The sequence below is a fragment of the Malus domestica genome, chromosome 02, assembly GCF_042453785.1.
Source record: "Malus domestica chromosome 02, GDT2T_hap1".
Lineage (NCBI taxonomy): Eukaryota > Viridiplantae > Streptophyta > Magnoliopsida > Rosales > Rosaceae > Malus > Malus domestica.
The window spans coordinates 7,727,333-7,740,339 of record NC_091662.1 but is presented as its reverse complement, the minus strand read 5'-3'; the positions used below and the strand labels follow the sequence as shown (position 1 = coordinate 7,740,339).

General features: G+C 37.0%; 1 protein-coding gene across 1 annotated transcript; it reads left to right on the top strand.

Moving 5' to 3' along the window:
- Positions 1 to 7,948: 7,948 nt before the first annotated feature.
- LOC103401352 (sucrose synthase-like) lies at positions 7,949 to 12,723 on the top strand. The gene is made up of 12 exons (XM_070814670.1): positions 7,949 to 8,101; positions 9,037 to 9,172; positions 9,297 to 9,423; positions 9,532 to 9,683; positions 9,832 to 10,024; positions 10,134 to 10,565; positions 10,666 to 10,842; positions 10,933 to 11,049; positions 11,147 to 11,313; positions 11,399 to 11,623; positions 11,710 to 12,273; positions 12,361 to 12,723. The coding sequence occupies exons 2-12, from the start codon at positions 9,075 to 9,077 to the stop codon at positions 12,530 to 12,532; spliced, it is 2,424 nt and encodes an 807-aa protein (XP_070670771.1). The 5' UTR covers positions 7,949 to 8,101; positions 9,037 to 9,074; the 3' UTR covers positions 12,533 to 12,723.
- The last annotated feature ends 284 nt before the right edge of the window (positions 12,724 to 13,007 follow it).

The following is a 13,007-nucleotide window of genomic DNA, read 5'->3' as shown; positions in this document are numbered from 1 at the left end:
ATATGTTGGAACTCTATTGGACTCTAAACTTATCTCATTAGGGTTTTGAGTTTAGTTGAAACTGGAATCAGTTAGAGCTAATATTTGAATAAGTCTTCTTTCCTTTAAAGTAGGACAATATGTTAAATATGTTGGTGAGTGGATATCCCACGTTGGAGTGTAAATGGGCGTGCAGTTTTGCCAAGCAGTTTCTGTGATAGGTGGAAACGGTTATGGTTATACGTCTATAAAATGATTTAGTCTCTGCTCAAGAGGAAAAAACGTTCTTTTAAGTAACTAGCCCTATTCTAGTGTGAGAACATAAGGTTCCCATTGAGTAGAAGACTTTTCCTCGATCATTCAGTAATGGCTTCATCAGATTTGCGTGCTCTTTCAACCCCTGCATTAGGTTGTAATCTATGCATGTGGCTAACCATAAATTCCAACATTTGGTATTAGAGCATCGGTTAGCTCTTCACAGATTCTTTTGATGATTACTGGCAACGTATAAATTAGATTATTGCTTTTGCTTGGTTCTTGAAGTTTATATCAGGTACAAGATTAAAGCTAATGTGAAAAGCCAAAGAAGAATGAAAGGCATAGGCTGCCTTTCCGTGCCTTAATTTAAGGGAAAAGAAATAAAGGTTGTTGCTTTTGGTTGAATAAGAATAGAGGGAAACAGAGTGAGAGCATTCGGCTCTCCCAAGAAACAAAAGGGGGCAAGCATCCACACAGAGAGGAGAGTTGATACACGGCAAGGAAGAGAGAGCTCCTGTAAAAATTGAGGGATTTTGCCGAACTTCAGCCATGGCACAACTTGAAGATCTTAATGGCGTTGTTCTCGTCCATTGTGGCAGAGACGATGATGTTTTCGGTAGACGTAACAAATATATGGTTTCCGCTGCACGGCAGTTGGCGTGCCAACGCGCGTTTCGGGTTGCCTCGGAGATCGTGCGAGAGCAAGGTCCGCTGGGATTGTTTCAGGGCTTGTCGTCGGTGATTCTGAAACACCTCTGAAGAGCAACGGTGGGTCCCCCTCTCTCTCCCCGCCACAGCTATCTTTGGCGTTGTTGCTCAAAATGGAGAGGGATGCTCTGTGAAGATAAAAGGATGTTGGTGATAAACGTAAAGGTTAAACATGAACCATTAGTATATGTTTTGTTATATTGCTAACATCTTCTGGCTTCTTAAGATTAATATTGTTAAAGACACCAAATAAAATAATCTTCACCAAAGTGGGATTATCAAGAATTTTATTTGACAAAAATTTAGTTATGGTTTATTGTCGTCATTATTAATGGTTCATGTGTATAAAGTTTTTCAGACACGGGTTGAAAGACATGGTGATAAAGATAACTCATCTCAATGGTTATTGAAACTAACGGCTTTTAGAGGAGCAACAACCATGATAAAGTATTCTTGAACAAAGTTTATATAATTTTACACCGAAGTGAGAATTATTGGGAAGTTTTGTTCAAGGTATTTTTACTTAAAATTGTGAGTAACAGTTTATTTCATGAGACTAATCTTTCCAAAGAAAGAAATAATGATTGGTTCAAACTGTGACTCAGTGTATAGTATTTCATGATTCTATAAGGCAACCTTAGTCTCTTGTCCAAAGATGTGATTCAAGTTGGAATGTGAAGTTTGTGAAATAGCTATACAAATAAGGATGCATATTGCATATTTGACAGTTTATGTTTCCTGCCCAAAGGTGTAACATAAATCTATGTTATTTGATGCTGCACACTTTGCATACAGGTAATGTCTTCTTGACTGCACAATAATACATATTGATATCTAAATATGTGTTGGCACATAGCCATTGGTGTAGTGCAATTATAGCTTAGTAAGTTTTTGTTGTCTTATTTTAATATGTCTACCAATGATTGTATACATATATTCTGAATCTCACTCTAGCAGTGATGTGGTAAAGCAATATGTTTTTATTGTGCATATGAAATGTGAGCTTGATTTAATTGGTAAGCAAGTGTGCCAACACATCAAGCTAATTGTTAGGAGCTAATTGTTAGGCTGGATAACATACAACTAAATCATTGTTGCATGCACTTGAATTTGAAAACGAAGTTGGAGTGCTATGATGAAATGTAGGCAACTTTGATAAAATCTTATACTTAGGAAATTTGTATGAATCTCAACAACCAAAGCCAGCAAAACCACTATATCGTACATGATATTTTATTCTTTGTACTTGATAATATATGATGTGATCATTTTCAAGCATGTTGAAAATTGAAATTAATTGAATATCAAAGTGAGTCTTACCTCTTCCATTTGTTTAATTGTAACACTCAATTTTTGCTTGCTGAGTTGGGTTCTTATTATTGTTTTTACTTAAAACAATTATTGGTGAACTTACTGCATACTATTTCAGCTGCCTTGTGCTTCTCATAACATTCTGGAAATAGAATTTGTTTCGAAGTGTGTTTAGGTGTGACGGCTAGTTATCTAGTCTATAGTCTACGCTGTGCTACTTGTTTGGCCTTTGCAGCATGCGAAGTGCTGGCTTTGAAGCATCGGAAAGCATGTCTGATCAAGTGCTGAATTTGGTGAACTTAGAATACAAAATAATGAAACATATCATTGCTTTGTACACTTAAATACCTACTATTCACTCTATGTGCTTGTTTTTTATTTAATTTCAGGTTGAATTTGATCAAAGTTATCACACACTTGCATCAACTAAGCAAAGTGCAATGGTTTTAGTTGATATTAGGACCGGTGATGTCAAAGTTCCTTGATCAAACTTGCATCTTAATTATAACAAGGGGATGGTCTTCTTGCCCAAAGGTGTAGATCGTTATTTTTGGTTCAATTAAGATGGCAGAGTATGGATTCTTTTTCTCAAGAGTTTGTGAAAGCTTCATCTTGCCCAAAGGTGTTGAATGTTTTTTCATGAAGGTAACTCATGTAATGTATGATCCAGGAATAAGGTTATGTGTTTTCAGTTGCAAATATTTCCACTATGAGCAGCATTATAGTTTGTGGTTTTGTGGCATGGAAATTGGTTGCATCATGATATATGTTGTCTCTTCATGAGACTTGTTGATGCAAATGTATTGGACCCATGAAGGTTAACCAAAGATTAATCAGGTACACATTGTTTCAGTTTTAAACTTTTAAGTCTCTTCAATTTTGAACCATGATGTCTGTTTGTACGTTGCTGTGTAATATTAGATAATAAAATTAGACTTCTAGTTTTCCCTATGGACATCAAATTAAAATGATGTGGAATTGAATTTGTTATAAATATAGATTCTTGGCAGATGCACAGAGTTTCGGGGCAGATTGCATGTCTTGAATAAAGTTTGATGAATGACTCATCTAATGATTATCAAATGGCCTGATTTTTTTATATGTTAAACATATATATGTCTACTTAGTTTCTGCAATTTTTCGAAATTTTTGGTCATGTATTGTAATTATGGTGATTTTACTGGTAACCTATGTTCTTATAGGCAGTTTATTCTGGCAGATTGTGTTGATTTTTTGAGACGTCACTTTAGACTTTTCTTATGACCCAAAACGACTCTATATTTTTATTTTATGAAGATCAGTATCTCTAGTTTGATCTATATAATTTTGGTGGTAATCAAGCTTATGATTTAATTATGATAAATTTTGGAGTATTGTAACTCATTGTTGAATTTATGTTTCCCAACTGGGAGAATAAATGTAAGAGGTTTTGGGCTTCACACTCATTTTATTCTATAAATATTGTATTCTATGGATTGTGGGAGTCGTTCGTGAATTGTACTAACAAGCACATTGAAAGTGAAATAAAGTTTGAAAGCATAAGTATATGATCTATGTGTACATTGTCAATCTTTCGTCTCTTGGATGGTTGTATGTTGATCTTTTATAATGAGTATGATATTAATAAGACCTAAAATTAATACCTATATCTCTACTGGTTTCATTAGCTCTTACTGTTTGATTATTTTCGATATGATTTTATGTTTCAATCATACATGGTTAAGGAAAGTTAAAAGGAAAAGGAAATTTTATGATAATATGCTTTTGTTCTACAATCAAGTTATGATGTTGTAGATTAATGGGGAGATAATTGTATATTGTTTTGCCTTATATCTTGCATATTAACTTATAATGTACGCTTATGTCGTAAGCATTTCTTTTGGCTTGTTTAAAGGATGCGCGCAATAAAGAATCCTTGTGGCTAACCAGTTAGAATAATTATCTAATTCTACTGCTATAAGAAAGTCTTTTAGACATTACATTGTTGATATGATGAATTAGTGGGAGTGTTGTTCGCACTATGTTGTTTATGTTTAAGACTTTCAATGAAATTCATAGTTGCATATGGCAATATTGATGCTTCACTGGAAGTATTTAGGCAAACTCGTTGGAGTTTGATAAAGGACCAAAGTCTTTGTGTTTAAAGAGCATGTTGCAAGGATAGGAGTGCTATAATTATTCGATTCAGCAGCTATGTGACAGTAAACTTATAATTTGATTTTGTTTACTTTATAGCTATTTCTGCAAATAAATGTGAGAAAACTTGCTGATTTTGTTCTATGTGTTGGTATTGACATGAATTGTTAGTAATAAGCAAATGTTTAGCTGTTGGGGTTTCTATACATTTTACTATCCCTTGTAGTATTGTTTGCTTATTTGAAACTTCAGGTGGTTTTAACTATTTCAGCGTGAAAGATAGCTGAAGATGCTTTGTTAAAACTAAGCAACGATAAGGTAATGGTTTATCCAGTGGGAGTATAAAGTAAAACTCCCTTCTGGCCAACATGTTTATGCATCATACGTGAATGGTTTTGTGATATGGTGATTTCAGAGTGGCTGTGCTATGATAGTGCATGTCTTTTATGAAGTTCTATGTCTCAAATCACTCATGGTGGATGTGTGAGGAATTGGTCATCCGTTTATTAACTCACATGATCATTAAGGAATTGGTTTTGGTGGAAACATGGCTCGAAACAAGTATGATCAGTTTAGGTCCAAGTGGGAGAATGTTGGAACCCTATTGGACTCTAAACTTATCTCATTAGGGTTTTGAGTTTAGTTGAAACTGGAATCAGTTAGCGTTAATATTTGAATAAGTCTTCTTTCCTTTAAAGTAGGACAATAAGGTTAAACATGTTGGTGAGTGGATATCCCACGTTGGAGTGTAAATGGGTGTGCAGTTTTGCCAAGCAGTTTCTGTGATAGGTGGAAACGGTTGTGGTTATACGTCTATAAAATGGTTTAGTCCCTGCTCAAGAGGAAAAAACGTTCTTTAAGTAACTAGCCCTATTCTAGTGAGAACATAAGGTCCCCATTGAGTAGAAGACTTTTCCTCGATCATTCAGTAATGGCTTCATCAGATTTGCATGCTCTTTTGACCCCTGCATTAGGTTGTAATCTATGCATGTCGCTAACCATAAATTCCAACATTATCACGAGAAGGTGGTGGTGTTGGAACACCTGAGCTGGTGAAAATGCCAGAGCTCTACACACGATCTCAACAATATTCAAGGCTAAAAATCGGAATAAAGATGAACATAGAAGAGGGACATCAATTGGGCAAGAGAGATAGAATATATCTAGGTTAAAAGCATGGGGGTAGAGTAGATACATAGAGCAGATGAGAGAAATGGAGAAGGGAAGAAATTGCATTCAACCTCAGTCGAGGCTAGAGTCGGCACCGCGCCATTGGGTTCTATTGATTTTTGAAGACTCACACTAGAAGGTGAGAAAGACTCTCAGTAGGAGAGGTAAAACTCTCACTTGGAGAGAAAATAGACCTAATCTCAAAGAGTTAAGAGACCACATATATGATATATGGTCTCATAGATGCATGGAGTTATATCCTTGTGTGTTTTATCACCGTATATATACGGTAGTTCTCACAAAAAAAAAATCAAGATTATGAGAAACTAATCACGTCTAATCTTCATAACCATTGGTTGAAAACGTTCATGACCATTATGTGGAACTATATGTATACAATATTGTGTCATAATTTTTATTTGAAACAAATTAGTATAGCGCGTGATGTGATTTTTAACAATCACTCAACAACTAAAATTGAATCACCGTCACGCTTCTATGCGGATGCTTTTCAAAACGCCATTCAATTTATTGGTCAAAAAGCAATTGAATAGGGTGCACAAATTGTATCATCAAAAGTTCAAAAACCCTAAATAGTCAACCATAACACATGGAACACGAGTTCTACCAGAGAAATGCTAATGAGACTATCTCAAGAGTGAAACTATCTATAAACTCTATATCACCTTATATATTTTTGCATAATGTTATATATTGATATATAAATTAACGATAAATTGTAAAGTAACAAAAAATTAATAAAGAATCTCACACAAAAAAACCATCCTTAAACCACTAAAACGGCCGATGGGTTTTGGACTAACTTGCTCTTCCACGTGTTAGCTAGATTATCAGTTTCGATCCAACATAATTAATACATGTATATGTTTACTTACCAAATTAAACACCAAAAACCAACACAGATTTACGCTAAAAACCTACGACGTCGATGGTATTTGCCACGTCAGACATCCAGAAATATTTTTCCTGGAAAAGTTATTGGCCAGTTTGGTGTGACACACTCACGGACCACATTATTTCCAAAATTCTGGCGGTCCTCATGCAGCAGATTCCAAATCCCTGCCTCGCTGACGCCCCATAATTCTGGTCTCTCGTCGTGGAGATCAGATTCTCTCCTAGCCTCTGCAGTCTGCAGATTCGGCACTCGTTCTTTTATGCAATCAGAAATTGCCACGTCACCCCAAGAAAGAAGATTTTGACGTTTGTTTTCCGTTTCCGACACGGTGACGTGTCCCCCGGCCCCGCAACTGGTGCGCGGTTCATAAAATGTACGGTGAAGATCGATTCTAAATAATTTAATGATGAACATTGTTTTTTAAAAATTAAATTATAGGTCAATACTCAATACCTGCTCCTTCGAGCGTTGAGTCAAAGAAAACAGGATTCATAAAAAACCAGGCAGCTAATTGGATGAGAGTACGCATGCGCATGTTAAATATTACAAAAAATAAGTTGAATCTGATTAATTAAAATTATATGGTACAGGACAATAGCATATGATGGTAAAAGGCCCTACAAACTATAAACTACAGAAATAATCAAATAATAAATCAGTAGAAAAAAGGAGGTTGAAGAAGAAAGCGGATGCGATGCTAACATTGGTAGATCGCACTATGACGATTAGGGAGAAACTGAAATATTTTTGTAAGTTTTTTCGACTCACCAAAAGGTAAACTTTCATAAACGAACCGCTAGTTAGTCATTTTCTTAAAAAAAAAAAAGTGAATAAGGAAAAGAGAAATGCAAAAAAGACTCTCTCAAAGTGAAGAAATTTGTCTTTGTGATCGGAATACATATGGTACACCATGTGTTTTTATATAAGTTGTGAGAAATTTTAGTTTTTAAGTTATCAATTTTTAACACATATATCGCATAATATGCATAGTGATACATGTACCATCCTGTGTTCCGATCACATTGAAAAATCTTTCCTTAAAATGAAACTTTTCACAGACTCTCTAACACTTCACAGTTAACGTCAATTCATTTGTCAACATTATAAACATTGTATCAAAAACGTAAAGTAACAGAGAATTCATAAAAAGATCTTCTATTTAACATTACTATGAGAAAAGCGAGTAAAAAATAGAAAGTTCGAGTCATAGACTCGTCAGATTCGTATACCAGACAAAAGTAAAGCGGTTTTGTATAAACAAGAACGAAACCACACGAAATGAAAAACACAGTAACAGTGGTTTTGTTTTGTAATTAAAAAAATTAAATTAAATTAATAATACAGTCAATTACCAGCATTAGCCAGTAGTGACCACCAAGGAAGGTGAAGAGGCAAAAGACATGTCAGCTTTCTCTTTCCTTTGCTCCATCCCCCATGTATAAAAGGCTGTTCTAGCATTTCTTCTTCTCCATCCCATTCGTATTCATTCTCTCTTCATTTCTATCATTCTCTGCGTTCTGTTTATTGAAGCTCTCCGTCCATTATTACTTCGATTTATTCATCGATTCGTTACTCTATTGGTCGAGAACATTCGTCGGCGGTAATTCTTCATTTGATTTTAAGGTAGTGATAGCTAGCCTTTACCATTAGAAAAAGTTTATGCACATTGTTTGATTGATCCTATATTTATCCAAGAGTTTCGAGTGTATGAGTAAATTGTTTTTAACCACGATGTTTGATCCCTATGTTTCAATTGATTGTTTAGCGTGTATATATACTTGGGTGTGTGTATATACACTAACAACCCTAAAATATTTTCAATACCAAAGACTGGGTTACACTAAACCCACAATTTTGGGGTTTATCACATCAAATTTTATAGGGATCACCTACAAAGTTCTACACGTGTCCGAAAGTCCAACTTTTGAATCATCACCAAGCACCTTCACCAGTCGCAAATTTCCCAAATTTTCTTGCCCTAAAAGATGATGAAAAAAATCTAATTAATCGGATTTTTTCTTGGTGAGCAAGGCCACTAGAAAAGGCAAATTTTGAAGAGCAAGTTTCTTTCCACATTTACAATACCCGCAACTGCAGTAAAAAATCTTAACATGTCTGATTCGAGTGCTCAAATTACTAAACTACCCCTGTTTTGTTTACTTTTTTCAAGAAATTAACAAGGGTTAAAAGTGAAATGGAATTTTGTCCAAGTCTTTTCATTTACCATTTTTTTTACCTGGGTAGTAGGTACTCCTTTTCTTTTCCCCATATTTTACTTTTTATATTTTTCTAGGTCTTGGGACTTGGGTAATCTCTCTTCAGGCCAAATGGTGTTTTTTCTTGGATTTTATTACATTGTCACATACATCAATGGCTTCTGAATTTTGGGTTTATTTATTTGATGGGTTTTTTGCTCTGTTTATATTTTTGTTTAATACAAAAAACCTGTTCATCTGTTTGATTTATTGGTTTAGTCTTATTAAAGTTCTGAATTGTTGACTTTTGATGGATAACTAGTTATGCTCATAGTTCTTTTCTTTTTTTTTTTCTTATTGCAGACTTTAAGGTTGTCTGATTTTCCAAGCTGCTGCTGTCAATGGCGGAACGTGTGCTGACCCGCGTCCAGAGCCTCCGGGAGAGGCTGGACGAAACCCTCTCTACTCAACGCAATGATTTTCTGGCCCTGCTTTCTAGGTACCATGTTATGATCACAGATGGGTTTCTGTCAAATGTTCCAAAACATGCAAAAAGTAGTTGTCTTTTGCATTTTTAAGGTTGTTTTTTGGTTGAATCACTAAAATGGTTTTTGGGGTTTTAGGATTGAGAGCAAGGGGAAAGGGTTTCTGCAACCCCATCAGCTTCTTGCCGAGTTCGAAGCGATTCCTGAAAACAACAGGCAGAAGCTGTTGGATGGGGCTTTTGGTGAAGTTTTGAAGCACACCCAGGTAAACATTTTTTTTATCATACTTATATTTTATAGTCAATTGTTTCTGTGTTTTTTTTTCTTAGGAGTTTTCTGAATTGTTTGTGTGGATGTCTTTATTCTAATGTAGGAGGCTATTGTTTTGCCCCCATGGGTGGCTCTTGCTGTGCGCCCAAGGCCCGGTGTTTGGGAGTACATTCGTGTGAATGTCCATGCTCTCGCTCTCGAGGAGCTGTGTGTGGCTGAGTACTTGCAATTCAAGGAGGAGCTTGTTGATGGAAGGTAGATTTTGGATCTTTTTATAGTTTGATTTCTAAAGTTTTGATTCGATTCTTAATTTTTTGTTACTTTTCATCGATTTGAGTATTTTAGAATATTGCATTTGTTACTTTCCTTGCGATTTAATAATTTCTGCTGGTTTCAACTGCAGTTCCAATGGCAACTTTGTGCTTGAGTTGGACTTTCAACCGTTCAATGCATCTTTCCCCCGCCCAACTCTTTCCAAGTCCATTGGAAACGGCGTTGAGTTCCTCAATCGTCACCTTTCTGCTAAGCTCTTCCATGACAAGGAGAGCCTGCACCCTTTGCTCGAGTTTCTCCGAGTTCACTGCTATGAGGGCAGGGTATGATTTTCTTTCATTTTGCAACTTTACCATCTTTGTTTGAAATCGAATGAAATTAATACTCTTTTGCTGATCTCTGGATTTAATTTGATCGGCTTTTTTCGTGCAGAACATGATGCTGAATAACAGAATTAAGAATGTGAATGAGCTGCAACGTGTTCTGAGGAAGGCGGAGGATTTCCTCTCTTCAATTGTCCCCAGAACTCCATACAAGGAGTTCGAGCCCAAGTTGCAAGCCATCGGTTTGGAGAGGGGTTGGGGTGACACTGCAGAGCGCGTGCTTGAGATGATCCAACTTCTGTTGGACCTTCTTGAGGCACCCAATCCTTTTACTCTTGAGAAATTCCTTGGCCAGATCCCCATGGTCTTTAATGTTGTGATCCTTTCGCCCCACGGCTATTTTGCCCAAGACCATGTCTTGGGGTTCCCTGACACTGGTGGCCAGGTTGTCTATATCTTGGATCAAGTTCGTGCTTTGGAGTCTGAGATGCTTAAGCGCATTAAGCAGCAGGGGCTCGATATCACTCCCCGCATTATCATTGTGAGTTTTATCTGAAATTTTGTAGCTCCGGAATTTATGTTATTTGGTGATTTCATTTTATGCCTTCCATTCTGATGCTTTGATTATGTTTCAAACACAGCTAACAAGGCTTCTTCCTGATGCTGTTGGAACCACATGTGGTGATCGTCTTGAGAAAGTTTACGGGTGTGAGCATTCAGATATTCTTCGTGTTCCTTTCAGAGATAAGAAGGGCGCCATTGTCCGCAGATGGATTTCAAGATTCGAAGTCTGGCCCTACCTAGAGGCATATGCCGAGGTGAACTTCCTTGTTAATACTATCGGTTTCCATATGTTCCAAATTTTGCTTGTATTTGGTTCTCAGACTTGCTGATTTTTGTGTTATTAGGACGCGATCAAGGAACTTTCCAAGGAAATGCAGGGCAAGCCTGATCTCATCATTGGAAACTACAGTGATGGCAATATTGTGGCCTCACTGATGGCACACAAATTGGGTGTTACACAGGTTTGTGATTTCCATTCAGTTATAACTAGTTACGCCCTTTTGATGCCTTTTACATCTTAGTAGCTAAGTTTATTGTTCGGTTTTCGCTGTCTTTCAGTGCACCATCGCCCATGCTCTGGAGAAGTCAAAATACCCTGATTCTGACCTTTACTGGAAGAAATTGGATGAGAATTATCACTTCTCATGCCAATTTACAGCTGATCTTATCGCCATGAACCACACTGATTTCATCATCACCAGTACCTTCCAAGAGATTGCTGGAAGGTAATATATACATTCACCCTAGATTTTTCGTATCAACCGTCTTGTCTTTTGGGATCCTAATTTTGTGTTCTATGAATGTTTGCAGCAAAGACACTGTTGGCCAGTATGAGAGCCACACTGCCTTCACCCTTCCTGGGCTCTACCGTGTCGTTCATGGTATTGATGTCTTCGATCCCAAGTTCAACATTGTTTCACCAGGAGCTGACATGAATGTCTACTTCCCTTTCTCTGAGAAAGAAAAGAGGTTGACCCACTTCCACCCTGAAATTGAAGAGCTCCTTTACGGCCAAGTCGAAAATATTGAACACTTGTAAGTTACTTTTTCCCATTTATGTTTTGCTCAATACATCATGTGATCGAATATATGCTAACGCGTTTATATTGTTTTCCGATCAGATGTGTGTTGAAGGACAGGAACAAGCCAATCATCTTCACAATGGCAAGGCTGGACCGGGTGAAGAACATCACCGGGCTTGTCGAGTGGTATGGTAAGAATGCCAAGCTTAGAGAGTTGGTTAACCTTGTTGTGGTTGCTGGTGATCGCCGCAACGAGTCCAAGGACAATGAGGAGAAGGCTGAGTTGAAGAAAATGTATGAGTTGATCGACACCTACAAGCTGAACGGGCAGTTAAGATGGATTTCATCCCAGATGAACCGTGTGAGGAATGGTGAACTCTACCGCTACATTTGTGACACCAGGGGAGCATTTGTGCAGCCTGCTGTGTATGAAGCTTTCGGCCTGACTGTCATTGAGGCCATGACTTGTGGACTGCCCACATTTGCCACTTGCAAGGGTGGCCCGGCTGAGATTATCGTGAACGGAAAATCGGGCTACCACATTGATCCATACCACGGCGATCAGGCTGCTGAGATCCTTGTTGATTTCTTTGAGAAGAACAAGGCTGATCCTAGCCACTGGGACAAGATTTCTCAAGGCGGCTTGCAGCGCATTTACGAGAAGTAAGCAAAAACAAATCCATTTTTTTGCAGCAAATTGTTTTGCTTGGCTTGCAAGTTATCTTACATTTCTGCTCTGTTTTCGTTTAGGTACACATGGCAAATCTACTCTGAGAGGCTCTTGACACTCACTGGAGTTTATGGCTTCTGGAAAGATGTTTCGAACCTTGATCGCCTGGAGAGCCGCCGCTATCTGGAGATGTTTTACGCCCTCAAGTTCCGCAAGCTCGCGGCGTCTGTTCCTCTTGCTGTGGAGGAGTGAAGAGAAAGTTTTCCTAAAAGAGTAAATAATGAGGCGGAAGCATTGGTTGTTTACTCTCTAGTTTTTTCCTCCTCAGCATGAGGATTTTGTATATATTTTGATTTAGCAAAGGAATTTTAATGTTTTTTTTTACTTTTGTTATTTGTAAGTTTCGATTCCTATTGGAAATGAAGTCAACTTCAATGCTTTTATTTTCATAGAGAACATGACTTTTTTTTTAGCAAGACGTTGGTTCTTTTTTAAAAGATATATGTAATCAAGAGGCGTTATTGTTCGAAAAACCACATTATACAATTTATAATTTTTTGTTTACTTGATTTCCCCATTTACATATTAATTATCATACAACTAGGGATATCAAAGTTGAATATCAGAATGTGCGACGAACAAGACTACAAAATAATAAGGATATTATTAAACAAACGAGAATGTCAAAACGACTACAAAATCCTAAGAGGTTACATCGTGACTAACA